The sequence below is a fragment of the Erigeron canadensis genome, chromosome 1 (genome assembly GCF_010389155.1).
Source record: "Erigeron canadensis isolate Cc75 chromosome 1, C_canadensis_v1, whole genome shotgun sequence".
Classification (NCBI taxonomy): Eukaryota; Viridiplantae; Streptophyta; class Magnoliopsida; order Asterales; family Asteraceae; genus Erigeron; species Erigeron canadensis.
In genome coordinates this window covers 22983540-23007554 of record NC_057761.1, presented here as the reverse complement: position 1 = coordinate 23007554, position 24015 = coordinate 22983540, and the positions used below count along the sequence as shown (strand labels likewise).

General features: G+C 33.8%; 3 protein-coding genes and 1 pseudogene across 3 annotated transcripts; all 4 read left to right on the top strand.

The window, feature by feature from the left end:
* The first annotated feature begins 264 nt into the window (after positions 1-264).
* On the top strand, positions 265-1501 carry LOC122585744 (annotated as a pseudogene).
* A 369-nt stretch (positions 1502-1870) lies between these two features.
* LOC122585745 (23 kDa jasmonate-induced protein-like) lies at positions 1871-2782 on the top strand. The gene is made up of 2 exons (XM_043757874.1): positions 1871-2356; positions 2476-2782. Exons 1-2 carry the CDS (start codon positions 1886-1888, stop codon positions 2671-2673), a joined length of 669 nt encoding a protein of 222 aa, XP_043613809.1. The 5' UTR covers positions 1871-1885; the 3' UTR covers positions 2674-2782.
* A 4352-nt stretch (positions 2783-7134) lies between these two features.
* On the top strand, positions 7135-14424 carry LOC122580950. Its single transcript, XM_043753101.1, has 5 exons — positions 7135-7381; positions 7645-7934; positions 8033-8122; positions 12409-12788; positions 14019-14424. The coding sequence occupies exons 1-5, from the start codon at positions 7207-7209 to the stop codon at positions 14278-14280; spliced, it is 1197 nt and encodes a 398-aa protein (XP_043609036.1). The 5' UTR covers positions 7135-7206; the 3' UTR covers positions 14281-14424.
* Positions 14425-21069: 6645 nt separating this feature from the next.
* On the top strand, positions 21070-21960 carry LOC122585540 (AT-hook motif nuclear-localized protein 20-like). The gene has a single exon (XM_043757669.1). It carries the CDS (start codon positions 21070-21072, stop codon positions 21934-21936), a length of 867 nt encoding a protein of 288 aa, XP_043613604.1. The 3' UTR covers positions 21937-21960.
* Positions 21961-24015: the final 2055 nt, after the last annotated feature.

Genomic DNA, 24015 nt, shown 5'->3' with positions numbered 1-24015 from the left:
AATATGTGGGTTTTTTCCCTGAATCACCTGTAACGGCTTATGGTATACATCTCTTAGCCTAGCATACGTGCAGGGCTTCACCATTATACGGTGAGATGTTTCATGATGTTGAATTTCGACTAACTGTAAAAAAAAACAAAAACATTGTTCTATAAATAATAAATAATAAATAAGTCACATGCCTCCTTAGTCCTTGACTACCACATCCCTCTTTAAAACGCTGAATTATTATGTCTTATGTATTTTAACACTTTAGCAATCATATTTTAGTTTCATAACATTCACACCAAAATTTAAATGATGTCCCTTATATGGGAAAAAAAGTTCCAACAATTCTCGTTGGATGCATTACAAACGGCTACCAACTACTTCAACGAGTCGAATATTATTGGAAAAGGAGGTTTTGGAAGTGTGTATAAGGGTGAGCTTGATGACGGATCTGCCACAACCCTTGTGGCAGTCTTGTGGCAGTAAAACGTTTGAACGAAGGATCAAAACAAGGTATTGGCGAGTTTGAAACGGAGATCAAGTTGCTTTCTAAGTGTAAACATTGCCACGTTGTCGAACTCATGGGCTATTGCAACACCAATGGAGAAATGATCTTGGTGTACGAATATATGTCCCATGGGTCACTTGCAGATCATCTTTACAAAAGTCAAGATTCATTGTTGACATGGGAGAAACGTCTCAAGATATGCATTGGGGCTGCGCGTGGGTTAGATTATCTCCACACTGGCACGAGCTTATCAGATAGGGTCATTCACCTTGATGTAAAAAGTGCAAACATTTTATTAGACGATAATTTGGAAGCCAAAATTGCAGATTTTGGGTTATCAAAGTTAGGACCTGCAAATCAACCATTTTCCGAAGTGATGACTGATCATATCCGTGGTACTCATGGATACATAGATCCTCAATACCTCAAGTACCGCAAAATTTCTAGAAAATCAGATGTATATGCTTTTGGGGTTGTGTTATTAGAGGTATTATGTGGGAAACGTCCCATGGATGGTGACCGGGAGGTCTCTGATTTAGCCAAGTGGATCCAACAGCATATAAGCAATAGAACCCTGAATCAAATCATTGACCGAAGGATATTAGGCACAATTAAACTAGAATGTCTAGAATACTTTGCAAACACGACAAGTACATCCTTGCAGCAAGAACCTAAGAAACGACCATCAATGTCAGAAGTGGTTGCCCAGCTTGTATCTGCATTGGATTATCAAACAGGCATAAATTCATCAACATCTATAGTCGATGGAGATGTTTATCAGCATTTTAATGCGGTCAGCAACCAGACGCGTTCATATGCAACCTTAGAAAGTGTCATTGACAATAAAGATGTCTTGAAAAATCATGGTGACTCTACTGAATCAGAAACAGAAACCTCCATGGACTTGGAGGATTCAGCAATTTGGCGGAGCATGGAAATTTCCATGGCCGAATATTTAGGTGATGTTAATTTCATATTTTGCATTTAAATTAACTAAGTATATAACTTATTATTGGCTTTCATAAAATATTAAGTTACTTCAAATCTCAAATTAGGTTGATTTGAAATCATGTGATGTCTTGGTTAGCAGAAAATGAAAAAAATGATTTGAAAATGAGAAAGGGTTTCAATTCTTTTCTAATTTCTATAAACCAAAAACATAACAAAACCCGCTATGAGGTTAAATAGTAGTACTCATTGCTCTAAATATTTCTCTAAACATATATAAAAGATGTGATTGGAGTGAGTTTTATATCTGTCATAGTTTGTAATTAGTTATGTAATTTCAAAACAAATCATACGGAAATCTATCAATTTGGCCTACATATATACCTTCAACTATATATACCATTTCTTCCCTGTATGATCTAACGCAGTTTATGTTTTTATATGCTACGGTCAATTACCAAATTAGATAAGGCGAAAAACATATTTGGTGAACCAATCAGGAGCAAAGCAATGTTGGAAAAGGGACTCAACCCAACCCGTGAAAACAAGGCGCAAGTTGCCTATAAGTTGATGAACCAGGGTAACAAATATGATATCGCCTTGCGTTTTGTAAGAGGCCTTAAGGCACAATGGGGCAATGGGATTACAGCTCTTTGTCTGCTTTACAACGCAACAGGTGAAACTCTAACATATACGACAAGCCGCAACTGGTTTGGTGATATTGGGCCATCTCCATACCCTGCAGTCATTCTGAATGGTCAATGGGGGGCATATCTTCACACAAAGACACCAAAGGTGCCAAGTGGATCTGTAGCCGCGGTAGTGTATCGTGGCAAATACTCTGACAATGCTTTCTGCGACTATATGATTACTTGGTCTATCCCTTGGCAAAGATTCACCCAAGACAATGCGGTCGGTATATATGAATATAATCTATTTTGTTTAAGTAGATGGAATGATTTACTTCATTAGTTGGCTTCATACTTTAATAAAAGGGTGTCAGTTGAGAAATCTATTTGCTTAATTTGCAGGCATATTGCGAGATCAATCAAGTTGGACACTTTGATGGTGCGGTTTGGGAGGCAATTTATCGCAAAACACCATTAGCAGGCAGAGAGAGCAGTGCGGAATGGAAGGATTGCTATACAAGAGTCAAGATCGAGAGCGACACTTCCCCTATATTCAAAGCCATTCTTACACATGTTAATGTCGAAGTAACATCTGTTTAGACTCACTTAACATGTAGTGAATGCTCAGTTGCGTATATGCGTTCTTAGTGGAACTCATCCTGGAATGTGACATCTTTGACATTGCAAGTTTAAGTTATTATCTTAATCTGAGTAAATTAGTCATCTTTGTGAGTGGAAATAAGCTGAACTTGAAAGGCTTTATTGTGTTAAAGCGTCAAGGATCAGAATGAGTGCTATTTAAGCTCTATATTAATATTAACTAGTGTTATACCCGGCTGTTGGCCGGGCATAACAATTAAACATATATTTTAATGCAGGTTATAATTTTAATATGTCAACGGTTACTATTGGACAAATAAAACTTATCGGTAAACAATACAACGTAAATCATAAAATACAAAACTTTGGTGGCGAAATAATAATCGCAACCTTTCTTGAAAGATAAAAATAAGAAGATAAAAACTTTGACGGTGAAAAAAAATATAAAACTGTATAACCATGAATTATCAAAAATAAAACTTTAATGGTAAAATTACAAAAGTCTTAAAAAAAAGTTAGCGGTTAAGGATGAAACAAAACTACTCTAAAAGTAATGATATAAATCAAAATAAAAAATAAAAACACAAAGAAGGCAAGTGACATCAATAAAACACAAAAAAGGCAATTGTCATCTACTCATCTACACAACACACTAGCTAAGAAATTGACAAAAAAAAAAACTTTAATGGTAAAAATACAAAAATCTTTAAAAAAAGTTAGCGGTTAAGGGTAAAACAATACTATTCTAAAAGTAATGACATAAATCAAAATAAAAAATAAAAACACAAAGAAGGTAAGTGACATTAATAAAACTAAAAGAAGGCAACTGTCATCTACACAACACACTAGCTAAGAAATGAGAAAAAAAAAAAAACAACTAGGCAGGCAGGCAGGCTAGCTGTTGAGCCAGCAGCCAGCCAAGCTACTTCACTGTTTACGCAAAAATAGTTTAAATAGGTTATAATGTGGCAATTATGTTAACGTTAATGTGTCTGCATATTTGTCACTTTGCCATTGCTGGTAGTATATTTATGATTTACTAGTACGTTGCCCGTGCAATGCGGCGATGGTGCTAGCAGCGACGATGTGGTGGTGAGAGCGACTATTGGTGGTAGATTAGGCGTCGAGTGATGTAGATAGTTGATGTAAGGATTAATGAAGATTTTTTAAAGAATAAAATATTGATGTGTAATTTAATCATTAATGTTAAGAGCTAGTGTAAGTGAAAATATTTTAAGGGGTGCTAAGTGTAAATATTACATATTTTTTAACATTTCCAAAAATAAAATGTTAAATTTCTTATAAGAGAGTATAGATATAGAAAACTAAGATTCTAATTATGATTGATGAAACTTAGATTATTTATTTACGTATGGGTTATTTATTATAAAACAAATAAAATAAAATCTTCAAACTTGAATCATTATAAAATTGATGTACGAATATTCATGAAGCACAAATATATATATACATATATATATATTGATGCACGATGATTTTCATGATTCACTTTAGTTAAGAGAAACTTATTGCTTTATATATATATATATATTATTTTAATAATTGTTTTATTTACATAAAATCTATTTATGTATACATTAATCTTAATCTTTATATATACTATAAGACACTTGAACTAATGACTTATTAACCAATCAAATCGCTCAATTTCATCCAATTGATTTTCGCTTATGTCATCATTTAGATTAACTACAAATTAAAAATACTAATAATCATTATCCAAATATATTATTATAGTAGTATTTATATTAATTTGTCGAAAAGTCTCATTAATTTACATTTTTTTGTTTTCCATCAATAATTTTGTAACACCCCAACAAAGCGAAATCATGAAGGTTACACAAATAGCACAGCACGACATGGAAATTATATAGAGTAAAACTAAATGCATAAAAGGATCAAGTAAATCCATACAAACCATTGAGTAGTGCAAGTAAACGGATCACATCTAAGCATATACCCTAATCAGGAATAATGAATCACGGATCCAATAAATCCAAGTCCAAATCCAATTCTAACATAATCAAGCAATCAGTCATCCAATACATCTTTGAGCTAACCTGTGCACCTGAAAAGTGTACTAAAATGGGTCAACATAAAGTTGGTGAGTTCGTAGGGACAAGTAACAGGAAATAAGTGTGTCGGGATATCAACCGTTAGAGATACACGAGGATTAGAATACCTAATCACGTTCATATAAATCAACACAAGTCAACGTTTACGTTTAACAATAGTTATAACGGCACGACTTACATATTAAATAATGCGCGATAAACCGGCACGACTTACATGATAAGCAATGCGCCATATCACGTTACGACTTACATATATTTCAAATGCGTCATATCACGTTACGACTTACATATATTTCAAATGCGTCGTATCACGTTACGACTTACATATATTTCAAATGCGTCATATCACGTTACGTTTCAACTAAACATTCATATACAACATACACGTTAAACAATATCGTCAACAACAACGTTATACCACAAATCGGGGACTTATCGTTTTGCCATCAAGATGGACTTAATCGTTATCACAAATCGCAAATCTATAATACGTTATAGGGGGAAATATTATCATGCAATGTCCTATGTCTCGTTCCATATCAAAACGCTTTCCATCAACCAACAACACAAGTCAAACCCTAGTTGGAGCTTTAAAAGGGTAACTCAACTATGAATGACAATCGGGACTCGACTTGGTCATGCCACGACACTCAAACGTCTTTATGGTTCAACCGAATAAGGACAAGGACGCTTTAACACTACATTTTTGGAAATGGATATGGATTCACCCCAAATGGATGTTACCATGAGAAAGTGGACTCTCATACGATTCCAACGATAAGTCATATGTCTAAAACGGGCTTACGGTTCAAAAGTTATAAGCGTTTGAAGTTGACAAAGCGTCAATGGTTCAGCAGCTTTTCACTGCGCCGCAGTCAGCCCTATCTGCAGCCAAACAACAGTAGGTTTCGAGCTAAAACACCCCAAAACTCCATTTTTGACCCAATGTTCGACCCAAGGACCTTTCCAACTCGTTTTTAAGCATAAATACACATCATTTGACATGAATAAACAAAACCCATATCTTAGTTTCGATTCATAACATCATACAAACCCGGATTCACCTCAATTTCAACCAAAACCCTAAATGAAACCCTAAATCAATCCAAATCCATTTTTGACCCGAAATCAAGCAAGAACTCATAAGATTTGACTAGGAAACACGTTTAATGACATGAAATGGAGAAGTTAAGTTAGGTTTCACTTACCAAATCTTCCAAAAGCCTTGGAATCCGAATTTGACCCAATAAATGAAGATTTCTTGCACTTGGAGGTTTGATCATTTGATATGATGTTTAGTTGATGTTGATGATGATGATGAAGAATTTATCACTAATCTAGCCCAAACCATAATAGAAAAATCCAAGAATTTAGAGGGAAGGAGAAGGTGTTTTGGTGTTCATCTTTGGAGAGAAAGAGAAAGAAAGAAATGAAAAGGGAAAGGAAGGGGGGGAGTTGCCGAGTTGGGAGCGGGCCTATAGAGGTCCAAAAGTGGCTCCTGCTCCGCTAACTTCGACCAATAGCTAAACGTTAACCATTTAAATGCTATGACAAAACCGTGCAATTAAACAAACTCAACGTTACGTTAAAGCTCGACAAGTCGCCCATAAGTCATATCAACTCACAAAAATCTTTCACATTTAATCACGTTTAATTTACAAGTCAAATGAGTCAAAATTTACGAATGTTACAAATTTACACTTTTTAGCTCTGAATACTTAATTTATATTTATTTTAAGCCATCAACTTAAGAGAACTTTTTAAAATGTACAATCATTCAATTAATTAAAATTTGGGCATGCATCATGATAAAATACATATACTTGAATGTCAAATACAAGATCACAAGTATGTTTATATTTTAATTATTAATTATCTTTCATAATAATATCACATTATGAGTACAACTGGTTTCAAAATATTTTATAATAGAGAAATTATTTGTGGAATGACTACGATAAACAATTCTATCAATATGTCTCAGCTACAACTTGTAAAATATAACACTTAGAAAATGTATCTTCAAAAAGCTTTTATGACATAAATGTATAAAGATCTAATATTGATAATATCGTAAACCCCGTGTCCAGTGTTTAACACGGGTTTAAAATCTTTTTTTTTTTTATTATCATCACATTTTCCTGATTTTTTGCTTCATTGTTTCATTACATACCCCATCGTTTAACAGTCATTTGTTCCACTCCGCTGACCCCGTACACCAGTCTACATAATAAGTTTAATCGGTCTGACCCAACCAGTCACATAATCGGTTCTCGATTCAACGGGTCGTGTTGGTCGGCCCAATCCGGTTTTCATAAAATATCGTATAAAAACCCGAGGAGAAAAAAAGTCTTTCAAAATTCAATCCCTTTCTCCCGACAAAATTTTCAGTTAAACACGCAATCCATCGTCACTCCGAAATCAATACAACCCTCAAATGTCTAATAACTTATTCCAAGGCCTCCCTCCTCCTTCTGCCCCACCGCCACCACCACCTCCGGCCGACCAACCATCATCCAGTGATCCTCCCGCCGCCGATGTTTCTCCAATCCCACCTCCTCTCAAAAGCGCCCTTAAACGCCCTAAACCCTCCCTCGATTCCCAACCTCAAGGTATCATTACTCTTTTTCTTATCATTTATTATATACTAATTTACTTTTAAATCTTGACCACCACCCAATAATTAATTCAGTTTTAATTATTGTTACATTTGTTACCTATATATCTAAGTAGTACATACATGCCCCAATTATATCTATATCTATACTTCTATATCTATATATATATATATACTTGTATATCTATATCTATATTATATATAAAAAAAAGGGAACTATTTTGTTGCGTTTTTAAACCGTTTGGTTTGTTTATTCAGAAACTGCCCCAAAGAAAAGTGCGAGGTTTAAAACGATTGCGGATACGTCGGAAACGAAAGTCATAGATGCAATGAAAAAGATAGGTTCGCATATAAATAACGTTTCGAAGTTCAGTAAGGCGTCAAAGCTTGCTTTACAGCTCATTCAGGCAGGAAGCGTTAAACCGAGTAATAGTGATTATTTTTTTGCTATTCTTGAAGCTGCAATGTTGTCGTTAACCACTTGTAATGATCCTTCGGTTAGGGCGGATTACCATGCGTTGTTCTCCGCTGCACAAGACTTGGGTGAAGTACGCATTCCTTGTTTTTTCTGACTTTTTTTTTTCTTTGAATTTTTAAGAGTCGGTAGATGTGTTTATCTCATGAATTCCATGAATTTATTTTGTAGTGTTTTACGGAGAAGCAAAGGAAGCAATTGGGCGTATGGAATATTAGAGCCGTTTTGGCAAACGATCTATTTACCGATGACAGTTTTGTGGTAAGCCCTTTTCTTCAAATGAATTTGATACACAAATATAACGTGCTTCCGTATTTTAGTCAAGTATTTTGCTGGAAAATATTCACACTCGTAGTCTTGTACACACGTAGCGATCGTTTCTTATGGAAATTAAATGCTTTACCACAATGATTCTTGCTTGCGATTGGTGTCAATTTCTGATGGTCTATTGATGAGTAGATAGATATTGTTATGCATATGTATTAGTCATACCGAAAATATCTTGCTATAAAGTTCAAACTTATTTAAGCAGACTAAATATCCTCCCAATAGATAAACTTTCTGATTAAATATTTTGTTTGTTGTTTACTACTCTAACTGAGTTTTTATAATTAGTAAAAGTCTTTTGACATGAACCTTATAGCAGCTTAGGCAACAACATGTATAATGGGTGATCTATATAAGATCTGTAAGAGTATATATGCAATGGTAAACTTTAATAATCGGCAAGTATTCCCTTAGTCCCTTAAGAAACATTAGCAACTTTAAGTAGGGCACACAAGGTACTTGCTTTCTCAAATTGTGATGTCCAAACATTCACTAACCATGTATTAAATAGCAGTCAAGAATGCACCCATCCTAATTTGTTTGATTAAACTTACATTAACATCGTGAAGATGAGAAAGGCAAATCAGTGATTGCACAACTTTTTATCAATAATCAAGATTTAAAGATAACCTGAAAGCACACTAACGAGATACATATGTGATAAGGGAGATAAACAAATACCTCATGGTCAAGAGATGGTTCTTGTATCTATTTTTGAGCGAGACATAGGATGAAGATTGAAGGTACAGTTGCTTAGTTAGATAGCATCACTGCTCAAATACTTTAGGAATATCAGTCATCACAGCTGTTTTCTCATTGTTCTTCAGTTGTGTCCTTTTTCTATAAGTACTTATTCATCTTCATAATGTAGTCTAAGTTTTGAAGGTTTTGCATAATATATGCTTTCAGAACTACTTTTAATCTTGTTGCCTTGTTAGTATCTAAGGTTATGCATTTTTGGTTTTGTTTGGACACTTGTATCTCTCATGTTCCGCTATTTTCTTTGGCGAAGTCATAATATCAAAGCCAAGAGTTGAGGCCCTTCTATAAAAAAAACCTCAATCCATAATCGTTGTCACTTTGAATCTGTTACAAATAGTAATTAGTAACAGTTTAAAAATTAAAAGTACCAAGCACACCATTGGGATGTACTAGATGTGCTTTGAGACTTGTCTCTTATATTTTGATACAAGTAGCTGAATGGCTTATTTTGTCTCTTATATTTTAATCTCTATCATGATGTTGGCTTTAAAAATAAAGGACTTCTGTCATATATATAGTATATCGAAGGGGTACTGAATCATAGGACTTAATGCTTTGATATGTTAAAGTTTCTTTTTTGAACTATGCTGGATGCCCTTAAGTATGTCCTGTCAAATTCCACTACTACGTTAGGTTGGACTTTGGAGATTAAACAAGATATAACATCTAACACCATGCTATAAGCTACTTAGGAAACAAAGTGCTTCAGCCGCATATACCAAAGATCTTACCGTAATTTGTTATGGACTTTTTGTGGATGAAGTCCTGAAGATTTGGACATAAGCTGTAGTTTAGAAACTTAAACTGAATCTGGGCAGAAGTAATTGTTTGTATCATTTTTTTATTTTATTTTTTGTGATGAGGATGTGGTGACATAAGTTAAAAATAAGTATCGGGTTAGCGGATGAGAAAAAGGACTGCCATGTACAAGTATATTAAGTTGTAGTTAAGCATCAATTTATTTTCATTTATCATGTTTTCTTTAGTAGATGTAGATCCACGGTGTCTTAGATGCCCAATATCTAGTAGTTAAGTAGTGGATTTGCTTTAGGGATCAATTGCTATGCTGAATGTGGGAAATGGCAATAGTAAATGGAAACATGAAAACAATAAGCTATATGTCAATAAACCAACACAGATATCTTGGTTAGCTTGGATTATTGATGGCAAGAAACAACTAACCTCAGAGGTCCTTTTGCAATATGTTTATACTTAGTCTCAATATGACAAAAGAAAAAGGCACTATTCTCATCACCCAATGGAATGGAAGTGCTATTGTCTTGGCAATTTTATTTATCGTGCTATGAAAGAATGGTTTAAGCTAACATCCCTAGTCAATGAAGGGAATAATGTATCAAGTAAACTTAAACAGATGACCAATCTGATGCCCTGTCCAATCATTCTCCTAATACCATGGCCTTAATATAAACTGTTTACAAGTGAATGTTTTCAAGACCTTGGTCCATAAACAAAGATTCAACTGTTGATGCACAATAGTGGGTCTTAAAATCAGTGCTACAGAAGACTAGTAAGATAAAAAGTTGATAGGGTCTGAGAAGGAAGAATGGATTCTTTTTTCTTTGATGAGCTTGATTTGAACACTTGGATGATGATGAGTGTATTAGTAGTCTAGTACACTCGATGCACAACAGCATCTAGCTTCTTCTGGTAATGCAGGGCTTAAAGATTCAAATTGTAAAGCATATTTTCTTCGTCTGCCGATAAGCCATAAACTTTCTTAGTGAACTAAGTCAGCATAGTGGGTATTGACTTTTTTAGGTAGAAACACCGGGGAAGACCTTTTTGCACTCTGCAGTACTATGTATGAGCAATGAATCCAGAAGATTTACAATTCTGACCACCAGTGCCCAAGCATAAAATGTAACTGGAGCTAAAAAGTTAATCATGAGAAGTCTTTCACAGTGTTTTTTGTTGCCTTATGGTTTACCGTGTCTATTGCAAAATGATGTTCAGATTACTTTGCCACTAGATGGACTGACACAAATCTTTTATGTGTAATGTGGTTTTCTTGCGTCTTAAGTAATTATTTAAAAATGTTAAAGCATGGAATGTGAACTTGTTTATCAACTTACAAGAATGAACAATTGAGATTTAATATAAATTTGGCAGTAGGCATTGTCACTTTTAACATGCGTTAAGATTGCACGTGCCAAGAAGCCAAATAAGGAAGCGACACGTAGTTTAACAGTTTTCTTGTATTAATTTTGCGTTTGTGCCAGGCTGAGGAGCTTAAGAGTATCTCTCACCTTTAAGATTCCCTAAGGTAGTGTTTGATAATGTCTTAATTAAAAAGTCATGACTTAATCATGATTGACTTAATTCATTAAGTCAATCAAATATGTATGTTATTGACTTAATAAGTAGAAAAAACAACTATACTGACTTAATCCATACAGACATTATGTTTCTATTCAGTCACTTAATGGATAAATAAACAAACAAGCCCTAAGTCTTGTTTGTTCACGTTATGTGTACTTTGTGCAATACTTCATAGAAAAATTTAAAGACTATATATATTTTTTTTAGAACAGCAAGGGCCGGATCACGGGTATCCGGACTGGATACCGTGGACCTACCCGATCCCCTCCCCCCCGCCCGCCCCACCCGGTAAAAGCTCCACGAAAGCCAGGACAAAATCCTGGCGGGCAATCACAGGCCGTGACTATCGAACCTGTGACCTCTTGGACAAAAGTCCGGGTGTCTAACCACTGCTTCTTTATTCACATATTGTTTGAACTGTAAACAGAATTTGAATCTTATCTGATAAAACCAGATAGATATGTTTGTGGAACATTTACTTCTTTAAAAAAGTTGAAAAGTATTATCTGATTCCAATTACTTTTGAAGCTCAACCTGGTTAAATGTCAAAGTCAGTGCCTGCTCCTTTTGGCAAAACAGTTTTTGAAAACATAAACATTTTCAGAACACCAAGATCTCTTAGCTTATACTTCACTTTAGAGCTCTTTTCTTGAAATTTGGGAACCAGTGAGTGTAGAATGTGGAGAAAGAGTGATGGAGTTCGATATCGAGATGGGTCTGTTACCAGTTTTACTTTTTCTTTTTCTTTTTTACAACTCAGTCTCGCAGACTCCTTACGTATACCTTTGTCCCAAGTAGGACTTGAAACCCCAACCACTTGGGTGAGAGGCACCTTATCGACATCCTATCAGTTTTACTCGGTTATTCCAGTGGCTGACCTATAGGTTTCTCAAACTATTGATTGCTTGTTTTAGTATTGTGAACTGGACAATAATTAATATTCCAAGCTCAAGATAATAAATATTTTTTATTTCTGTAGGTATTGTATTCTGATCACTTTGGACATTTGCAAATAATTCTTATACATATCTGTTATCACCTTGAACATTTTATAGCATTTTCAGTACATAACATCCAAAAGATTGTTTAACGATAATTTCATTTTGTTGTCTCTTTAGTTTTCAAAGGCTTGTGGGAGAATCAAAGAGGCTCTCTCAAATCTTCCTGTAGCAACAAAAGATGATGACATAGAAGAAGCTGCTGCCTTAAATGATGAATCAGAAAAAGTAGATGCTAAATGTCAAACAGAAGAACAGGCTTCCTTGAATCCTATACCTGAATCAAGTGTCAAAGAAGAGTCTGATCCTTTTGGACTAGATGCTCTGATTCCTAATGTTTTAAAAAAAGGTGAAAAAGTAAAAGCAAAATTAGATGCTGAAGCAACAGCGTTGAAAATAAGAAAGGAAGAAGATGAAGAAGCAAAGAGATTCTTGAAATCAGAACGAGAAGCATTGATTCTCTGTTTAGAGATTGCTGCAAAGCGCTATAAAATACCATGGTTAGAGTTACTTCTTAATTAGTTTTCTAATTGAGTTCTGAGGCCAATATATGAACCGACTCCACTATATGCATAGAAACACCAAGATCGTTGTAAATTATTTATAGCCAACACCAAAATGGGTCAGTCTTTTAATGCTACACTAACTATACCATTTTTCACCAAATTTGGTTTAAATAAAGTTACCAGTTTTTCATAAATCACATGTTAGTTAAAAACTTCTGCATAGAAAGTAAAGATTAATTGTTAAACAATTTTCTATTATTAAGACAATCTTCTCAAGACTTTTTAAAGTGATTCCAGTATCAGATATGGTTATTAGTTTTCTTTTACTACCTGTAATAGTTTCATTATTACTTCCTTCTCCCAGAGAGGTGGTCCACCAAAAGCTAAAAACTAAAATAAGTTTGAGATACATACGTAAATGCTTCTTTTAATTCCCAGTATTTACGTATGCAGTTAAGTGGAAACTTAATAACCAGGGTAAAGTGGAAAGTTACTAAGTAAATCTTCCTTAAAGATTTTTTACCAATAATTGACCAATTTTAAAGAGAAAGGAGGGCTATTAGTTTTGTACAGAGGGGGTATTCGGGTAATGCAAGTTTGGCTTAAAGAGTATCCCAAGAATACGTTCTTTTTACGTCAAATGTCTGTAAATGTTTGGTGCAGACATTGGATATGCTCTTAGCTTCGAAAATTTATGCATTTTATAAGCAACTATAAATTATTGCACTATTTTATTGTAAACTACATTCTTATAGAGTCAGCAAATGGGTGGGTCAGGTGGGTTGGGTAACAGTTGAAATGAGTCCCGGTAAAAAATGATTCTTTTTGTTCGTTCGAGTTAGGTCGGCTTCACCCAAAACAAATTATTTTTCAAACACATAATCACCTTTATAAATAGCTACTGGTCAAATATGGTCAGAAAGTTTAGTGTTTCAGTAACGACTACAGCTTTTTACAAAGTTTTAGGCATTAAAATTATGCTGCACACTGGGTGACCAGTGGCCTTCAACTTGCTCGACTCATATGGCCAATTTGCTTTCTTGCTAATGGGTTGAGCTTGCCATCTCTGGCTTTGAAAATGAAAATTAATCTTTCACCTCAGAAGTCTATTCTTCTCTTATATTTGTGTTTCCCTCCTTGTAGGCCATACAGATGTGGTGCTTCCAATTATGTGATTTTACTACCAACATGGTTAATCGTGTTGTTTCTTCTTATTCTTCTCAGGTGCCAAACAGTGATAGACATAACTGTAAAACATGCGTTTGACAATGTTAGAAGATTTACCTCTAAGCAGAGGAATGCTATTGAGAAACTATGGGCTTCTGTTAGAGAGCAACAAACCCGAAGGAAGCAAGGGAAATCGGTATCTGGGAAACTCGATGTGAATGGTTTCGAGTGGCTACAGCAGAAGTACTCAACCGAAAAAATAAGTATACGCCATTCTGTTGGTGGTAATACTCGTCGTGCTGAACAATGGCTTGGCTGATTACATGGTATTTGTTTTTGAGTCTCTGTACTATGTTAAAAATAGATTCAAGTACAAAGAGTTAGAACTAGACAGTTTAAAACAAAACCAACCTAATTGTATGTTTAATTGTGTACATTCAACATGCCCGTGGCTTTTTCTTTTTTGAAAGTGTCCTGATGAATGATGAGTACCAAGTGTTTGGTATCCTTGTGAAAATCTTTGATCTGTTTATTCTTATTCCCACCAATAATATCTTTCAGGTAGATGAATGATTATTGGATTTGCAACAAAAATCTCAGGGATCTGAGGTGTTACTTAGGTGGTTTGACAGTAGTTCACCAACGATGAATGGTTTTGGTCTTTTTGGCAATGACGGGGAGGTACAAGAGGGTGGGTGGGTTTGGGGGATAATAGCTGGTTGGCAGATTTTGAAACAGTGAATAGTTGGGTTCACACCATGGTTGGGTTAATCTTTTTGGTTTGGTTAAACTTGGGTGAATCTAACAGAAGGCAACTCATGATGTAATATCTGAGGAAGACCTCCAAGACATCAACAGGAGACATGGAATGAGGTAGTTTGGAGTTTGGACAGTCATATAAATTCTGAGAGCCTTCACCCTTGAGGTGGAGAGAGCTGATATATGGCTGTTGGACAGTAACTATGATTATGGAGGCCGTCGAAGGAGCTATGATTATAGTGGCGGTGGTGTACATTGGCAGAGCCGCAGAGGCAATGCTGCTTGTGGTACAATGACCGGTTGTGTCATGGGCGATACGGGTGCTTAAGACCGAGAATATATGAAAGTTCAGATATTCAAATTTTTGGATACTTGATTTTGATATATCCATATTCAAAATCTCACTTTGGATACACATACCGATTAAAATCAACAAAATCTATAACTTGTAAAGCTTTAACAAAACAAAACAACATGATTAAATATATAAAGGTAACTCATTTCATAAAGTTGGAGAGAAACATTTTATAAAGGCCATCGAGAAAAACAATAATACGACATTATTTAGGTAAATTTTTGAAGAAAGAATTAATATATTTACTTACATCTATTCCCCCTTATAATATATATTAGAAATCTATTTTAGTAAATTTAAGCAATTTTTCAATATCCAATGTTGTTCCTAATTCACACATTATCTCTAATTTTATATCTTTAAACACAATCAGACAAACACCCTACCAAGATCTAACACAATCACTTCTTTCTCTCCTTTCTAATGACACACACGCATATCAATTTCTTTCCCATTGTTTTGTGTTATCATCACCGTTTTACCGCCGCAGCACGCGGGTACCAACCCTTGTCTGTATTGGTACCTCCAACGAGTCAACTTAGATAAGGTTCTAGCTAGGTATTCTCTCTTTAAAGTTGAAATCAGGAATTAAATTATTTTGATTAAACAATCTGAAACTTTAAATATTTCCAATAATAAAATATTAAAAAACTTAATTCAATAGTTTTTTAAATTAGTACTTTACTATCCAAAATGTTATTAATAGAAGATAACAAATATATAATTTTCTAATTGAGAAACCAGTGGTACGTGTTTACAAAAGAAAATTTTACTTCTTTATCTTTTTTGTCATTTTATAAACTTATGCCCCTTATTTGTTTTAAAAGATTGAATGTTTCCTTGAATAAAAATTTATGTAATACTGTTACAGTTTATTCCACCCTTATAAATGATGTAATCGTTAGACCTCTTGCCAATTGATTCTTAGTCGCTTTATACTTTTATAGTAGTGGTACTAGAATTCAGGATTTGCAAAGTAAAACACATTATAAATGGATCACCGATGTTCACAAAGTGAATTTTAGTTGGGCTCAATTACATGGGGGGTCCTTTTCGTGATCAATCCAAGTTACAAATGCATATAAACTTTAACGTTCATCTTTCAATATTGTCGCAACCTAATAGTTCATTTTTGACTATAACTTAAGTATATTGTTATGCATTCATAATCTCCATGAAGATTAACCACTAACTACCATTGAATATAATCTCATCCAATCATTTAATTGTGATGAGATCATATTCATTATGTTATCCAAATTTTTAACCAATAAGACAAAAAAGAAAAAAAATAAATCATTCAATCAATTATTAACCTTATTCAATCAACCAATCAACCATCACTCAAATGATATCATCACAAGATGAGTTTCATACCCGACGCCTAATTACAAAGTAACAAACACACCAAAGAAACTACTCATTAGACATAATCACAATGTCACATTGAACATCAAGTATCATGCATATAGATGCATTATCATCTGGGTCGGTTTAACATTTTTGATGGCTCTAGAATAAACTAAATTTGGAGGGTTCTTTTTAGAGTTTTATTAATCACAACTCTTAAGTGCATTAAAATTTGTACTTTATCATGTAAAAATTCATAGGGATACTTTTTAATGTATAAAGTTCTAGTTTTATGCGTGTAGTAACTTACTAATGACAACCTTTAGAGTTGTCATTATCATTTTTTTTTTTTATAACCAAACAACTATGAAACACAACTTAGACAAGTTACGTATAGTTGCACTCCTTAAAGAAAGCTCAATTGTTTTTTAAAGAGATATCAATAATTATCTACATAAAAAATAAAAACAGTTTTGTCGATCAAAACTTAATTAGAATGACAAATAAATTTAGAAAATAAATTCAGAGGTGGAATATTAATAATTTGTTTCAATTCTATTTAGCTTGAAAAGGAAAGACAGAAAAAGAATATTTAAACGTCGGAAAATGCTGTGACGAAGTTTTATCATATGTTCAATGGAGGTGAGCAGGCGAACATGACTTTTGGTTTTCTTGAATTTACAAATTGTCCTTAGGAATAGGGTTCCTTGGATATGGATTGAATCATGATCCAACCATCAGCGATCCAATTTAAATAAATCATGATCCAATCTGTGATCCAGCATAATGGATCGTGATCTAATCCATATCTAAATAATTTTAGATAGAAAGATCATTATCTGGATTGATATTTTTTTATTTTATTACATACACATTAGTGCTATGTTTTTTTTTTTTACATTAAAACATACTTAGCTTTAGAGATATTCTTTTGTATGATTAATTATTTAAAGGGTTACGTGCAAACATCGTCTAGTTTGTCTGTTTTGCAGTTTTCATTATTCCATTAACTTTTTGGCAATAACCATTTTAGTAGTTTGCACTTCGTCCCTACTCTTGTTAAGTCTCCCATGTGCAAGTCAGGTGAGGGGTAATTTCAGCATTTCATTCCACTTTTTATATATATATAGTTGTGAATGTTAAGATATTTATAAACAACAAGTCTATAGAAATAGAGTTATAATTTGTTCTGCCCGAAAAAAAGGCTTGATGACATCAAATTTTAAATTTTCATGGGTACTAAAAGTATCTAATGGGTAAACCAGTTAATACTGTAGGACAAATAAAGTATCAAAAATGAGTGGTTGACAATATTTTTTTAACCACTCATTTATGATACTTCATTTGTCTTACAACATCAACCTGTTTATTCATTTGGTTCTTTTAATTTCAATGAGGACTTGAAATTTGATGTTAACAAGCCTCCTTATCTAGAATAACGAACCAAAACTCTGTTTTTCTAAATGAGAATTGTTGTTTATATATATCATAACATTCACAACTATATATGTATACAAATAAAAAATTATATAGGCAACATATTTGATAAAATGTTCAAATTAAAAAAAATTACATAAGAAATTAAGTGAACTTTGCCAAAACAACAAACCATAAAAGGGTGATTTTAAAAAAGTGGGAAGAACTGAAGTGGGAAGAACTGAAGTGAAATGGAAAAAAATGCTCCTCTTGTGATTTGCACGTGAAGGGACTGAACGGAAATAAAGGCGAAGTGCATACGCCATAGATGATTTCGCCAAAAAATTTACTAATTCTCCATTCTTGAGTTTTAAACAAATAGAAAGGAAAGGAGATGATTAGATAGTGATAGAAAAAAAAAATAATAGTAGATAACACGCATTCTTGAGTTTTTGAGGAAGGAAAAAAAAATACTTTTACAAAAGTAACCATTTGATAATATTTATAAGACCTAATTGAATGCTAGAATTGAAGGCTAGTATGGTAATTACACACAAAGGTTTTTTCCTTTCCTTCTAAATCTTGTCAATTTGGTAAGAAAACTTTTAGGGTTAAAACCTTAAAATTATTCTATCTTTTCTTTCCCTTTCTTTGATTAGGAAAACTCAAAAATGAAAAAACAAGAAATTTTCTTATCATTCCCTTTCTTATCCTTTAAAAATAAACCCAAGAATGTAGTGTAATAGATAAAAACTACAAATTGACAAACCACTGGTATAATTTTTACACTTAGCCCCATTTGAAAATTAAAAATAAAGGGAAAAAAACACTAAAAAAATGGCAGCTCCTAACAATCAGAAATTAACTTGCCGAGTATATATATATATATATATATATATCACCGATCTATCTGAGCCCTTTTCATTTCATTTCAAATTCATCGATCACTTTTATAACCATGAAACTGAATATATATAGAGAGATATTAAGCCCACCCAAAAACACCCCCTTTTCATCTTTTTATTATTATTATTATTATTATTATTATTATTATTATATTATTATTATTATTATTATTATTATTATTATTATTATTATTATTATTATTATTTTTTCTGTTTCAGATTTAACAAAATATTTGTATAGACAAACAAAAAGGAGCCTTAACTAAATAATGATTTAACGAAATAACGACCCCAAAGCGTTAGCCTTTTATTCCTATATATCATCATTCCTAGCTACTTACATATATGGTAGATGGCGAATACTACTATTGGCTTCAAAACTTCCAAATATATATATATATATATATATATATATATATGTCGTTCACCAAGCCTACATATAACCTCTATCTTTCTAGTACCAACCTGGACATCAACATCAATGAATTGGATCGATGAAAGCCTTTGAAGCTTATTGACCATGCTATCTAATTACTTTGCATATTGGAAAATTGCAAGTTAACGTGAAATTCGTGTTCTTCATGAACAATTAATTAATTAGTTCCCATTTTGTCAACATAATAATTTGAGATTCCATGCATTTTTACTATTTATTTCTTCCAAAATGTTCAATCCTCTTGCATCTCACTATATAAAAATCTATGGAAGTATATATCATAAACAGCATATATATATGTTAGTTAGCTAGCTACACATATGCATTTTAGTGTATTAGGATGGACGGAGTGGGGCGGGGAGCGAATAGGTACCGGTCCGGTACCTAAGTGAACACCGCCCCGTGGTACCGGTACCGATTGGGTGGGGAGGAGAGTGGGGAGGGCCGTGCCCGGGTCTCTCACCACCTAGCTATTCGTTTTTCGACCGTTACTGGGGTGGGGAGGGGAGGGGTGGCGAGATGTTCCTATCATTAGGAGAGGGGAGGGGAGGAGAAAAAAAATCAAGGAGAAGAGTGGAGGAGTGGGCAAGCCCTCTTCCAACCTTAAATTATTCACCAATATTTAATTGTACACATGTGTTATTTATTATGGAATAATGAGATGTGAATCATGCATGAAAATATATTAATCAATCAAATATATTATAATTGGGAAATAGATTAATGCTGGTCTAACTTGACAACTTATTAACCTAACTGGGTTGGATCAGTGGTTGGAGCTCATGTCTATGGAAATAGAGGTCATAAGTTCGATCTTCATGCCCAGTAAGGCTGGAGGTCCTTTTCTACTTATGATAGAACCTGGAAGCAGTCTCTCTACCTTTGGTAGGGGTAAGGTTGTCTACATATCAACCTCCCCATACACCGTCGAAGACGGTATTAAGACCCAAAACCCGTAGAAGACGGCATTGGGAGTTATTTTTCTTTAACTTTGACAACTTATTCAACATTCAAAGAACTCTCCAAGTTTGTAATTTGGGTAGCAATCAACCAATATATGGGATCCAAGTCAAAACTTCTGTTCGGCTATGCAATTTTTTTATATTATTATTATACATAATAAAGGAATAACAAAAATTGCATTCAAATCCAAACACTAGACAAAACAAAAGAGTGCCTCCCACTACCTAATGTGCACATTATCCCACACCCCTCCAATCCAAACCCTAATTCCAAAGACCCTTTCTCTACTATCTAGTTTTTCTTTTTCTCGATCGATGGAAGATATGGGTGTGAATGAGCCACATGTGACATATTTTATTCACCTTAATTACATGTTACGTTTTATATGTTTTCTTTTAACAACAAATTAATGTTACATGTTTATAGTTAAGTATTTATTCCAAACACTTAAATTAAAGAGTCAAAAGCCACATCTTCCTATTTGGAACATTAGAGCAAGCTAGAGCTAAAATGTTGTGTAACAAATTACCTTTATATCAAAAGTAGTTGTGACAAAAACCAAGTAAAATTAATCCAACAATTTAATTAATTGAAAAAATTAAGAACAAAAAACTAAAAATTGTTGTTAGATACAAACCTCACCAACTAAAACCTATACCCAAGCCAAGTAGCCAACCAAACTTACACATAACTCCAAAAGGTATCCAAGGGGTATTCAGTATTCTCAAGGTTAACTATCAGTTGCTTTCTGTATACCCACACACAAAACTACTATACTATTGTCTCTCTATTGGAATTCACACTTTCCACTAATCATCAAACTTCAATTCACCATAGGCCAGGTTAGGTTAAATTAAAGTTTGACCTAGCTAGCTAGTAAATTTTTCAAGAGTTTATCTATCTATCTATCTTTATATTTTGGTCATGTCGAATCGATGGTGGACTGGTCAAGGTAACCTAGCCGGCATGGATCCATCATCCGGCGGTTCGTTGACTCTAAATAAGAAGCCAGATCTAGGAATATCGATGAACGAAAACAACACAGGAAGTGATCAAGATGATGAGAGAGATAACAACAGCGACGATCCAAGAGAAGGTGCTATTGAAACCTCAAACAGGCGGCCCAGAGGCCGCCCGCCTGGCTCAAAAAACAAACCAAAGCCTCCGATTTTCGTGACTAGGGACAGTCCAAACGCGCTTCGTAGCCACGTCATGGAAGTAGAAAGTGGGACGGATATAGCTGAAAGTATAGCTCAGTTTAGTAGAAAAAGGCAAAGAGGGGTTTCGGTTTTAAGTGCTAGTGGGACAGTTATGAATGTAACCCTAAGACAACCAACTGCACCCGGTTCAGTTATGGCTTTACAAGGCCGGTTCGAGATTTTATCATTAACTGGAGCCTTTTTACCTGGTCCAGCTCCACCAGGATCAACTGGCTTGACTATTTACCTCGCTGGAGGTCAAGGTCAAGTCGTTGGAGGTAGCGTTGTGGGGTCGTTAGTAGCTTCTGGGCCCGTGATGGTGATCGCGGCTACATTTTCTAACGCTACGTATGAAAGATTACCGGTTGATGAAGAAGAGGAAGCAGATAGTGTGGTGCAAGCGACAGGGATGGGTACAGGTGGTGGTGGCGGCGGCGGTGGTGGAGGATCACCGCCAGGACTCGGGATGAGTGATCATCATCCGATGCCTGGCGGATATAATTTGCAGCCAAATTTGATGGCTAATAATGGTGGTGCACCAATGAACCATGAAGCATTTGGTTGGGCTCATAGCCGGCCAGCTCCATATTAATTATTAGAGGTAATGTTAATTTAAAAGAGGAATAATAATGTTAATTATTGTTAGTTTGAATAATTAAGGTCTAGTGTGATGTTAAGAATATATCAAATATATTAATGATCTTCAGGTTGTAATGCAACAAAAAAAATATATATTAATCCTAGCTTTTGAGTCTGTAAAAATATTTTGTTTTTTATTAATTATTATGGGAATGTGTTGATCAACTTTGGAAGATTGAAAGCTATTTACTTAATTACCACTTCGTGTAATTAGTTTGCTAGCTAGCCTGATCATTGTTAAAGTTAAATGTGCGTGTATTTGTTCATTCGAAATTTACATTTTGGTAAAATGGTAATTAACATCAAAAAAGTGATAATTGAATCTTTGCGATATTTTAATTATAATTTTAATAATACATTTTGATGAAAATTATCTAGATCATTATCTTTGACACTGTCATAGTTAACGTTGATTGTGTCTTCATTAGTTTACTAATTACTAATTTTAATCATGAAAACATAGGTTTATGTATTATGATCGGGTTTAAATATGAAAATGTTATGATACTTTTTTCATTTTGTTTAGCACACAACTTTTTTAATTTTTAATTTTTAACTATCATGTGAAGTTGTGAGTTTTTAATTAAATATGTAAAACATTTGGATTATCTATACTTTAATAAGGGTTTAGCTGTTAATTAATATTTTGTTCGAAGTACGCGCATGTAGGGTTAACTAGCCTAGCTAAATGACATAATTTTCCATTTTTGGTGCAATGCACACAAAACATTTTATACATTTTCTTAATATTATATAATATTACAATCATTATTGAAATTATCCAAAAATATTGCTGGATTTCTTGATAGGGTAGTTAAAGTTTCTTCAAATAAATCATTTGTCATGTCAAAATAATTAAGGCTATTTTTTTCAACTTTAATAATGGAACTAGCTATTTGAATTATCGTACTACTATAGTACGATTACTTCATATCAAGTTTTATGGAAAAATTTTCTTATTTTTTCAAGCGTATCAGGCCGGTGCCATGAACACTAGTATGTAACCGGTGACGAAAATAAAATTATTTCGGCAAAACTTGTGTTCCACTCGAGTATAAAACTAGTGGCCGGCTCAAAATTCGACTGAAGTTGGACCAAAACTAAGTTCGAATCCGAGTAGTTAATCAACATTTTTGAGCTCAAACGATTTGATAAAAATATTTAAAATAATCTAAATCAAAGTTAGTACTGTTATAGGGATCGACTTTATAATTTGTAGCTATATAGCTAGCTCATTATACTTGATCCGAATGTCTACTACCTCAATGATTCGAGGAATTAACCAAATCAGTTTTTGCAAGCAAAACTCCAAGCACTCCAATAGCTCAAGAAATGCATGTCTCATGTCTTTTACACCCCTAGTTATTTTTTATTAAAAAAACGGCAAGTATTACATTACAAATAATACTTACATTACATTACAAAAAAAATGTAATTATAAATAAATGTATACAAATAAATTATACTCACACGTATTTACAAATTATACTATATGGATTAGCAATCTATCAAACGCATATTACAAGAGCTAAAGCCTTTAATTGGTAATTTTCTAATGAAACAACATCCTATAGTTCTAAAATAATTTGCTCAAACGCATATTAAAGTATATTTGTATCATTTTTTTTTAAGGTGTGCAGTGGATCATTTGCTCGCAACAAGGGATCTAGCTTATATTGTCTTAACCGGGTCTGCGCCTCTCACCCTCAATACCTAGTAGCAGGAGAAACTCCCAACTAAACTGCTCGAAGGCATGACATTTAATTGGGATAAAACATTGCCCCCTTTACAGGACTAAAACCTGCTTTACTTGAGTACTTTATTTGTGAAATACCTTGAAATATCCTTTTCATGTTTCGAACTCAAGACCTCCATCACGAAAAGCTGATGCTGAACTATTAAGTTATAAAGGAAAGTACTTTGTATCATTTTATTAATTCAACAAATATAAATAAAAGATATTGAAATGAGGTGATGTTGTCATTTTCATAAATCTTTATTTTTTTTATTATTGTAGATACTATATATATAT

What these genes read in the sequence shown, in the direction of transcription:
- LOC122580950 (XM_043753101.1), top strand. Translation starts at nt 7,207, where the DNA reads ATGTCTAATAACTTATTCCAAGGCCTCCCTCCTCCTTCTGCCCCACCG. An exon ending in CTGCACAAGACTTGGGTGAA is followed by an intron (nt 7,935 to 8,032) that starts GTACGCATTCCT and finishes TTTATTTTGTAG; the next exon opens with TGTTTTACGGAGAAGCAAAG. An exon ending in AAGCGCTATAAAATACCATG is followed by an intron (nt 12,789 to 14,018) that starts GTTAGAGTTACT and finishes TATTCTTCTCAG; the next exon opens with GTGCCAAACAGTGATAGACA.
- LOC122585745 (XM_043757874.1), top strand. Translation starts at nt 1,886, where the DNA reads ATGCTACGGTCAATTACCAAATTAGATAAGGCGAAAAACATATTTGGT. An exon ending in GATTCACCCAAGACAATGCG is followed by an intron (nt 2,357 to 2,475) that starts GTCGGTATATAT and finishes CTTAATTTGCAG; the next exon opens with GCATATTGCGAGATCAATCA.
- LOC122585540 (XM_043757669.1), top strand. Translation starts at nt 21,070, where the DNA reads ATGTCGAATCGATGGTGGACTGGTCAAGGTAACCTAGCCGGCATGGAT.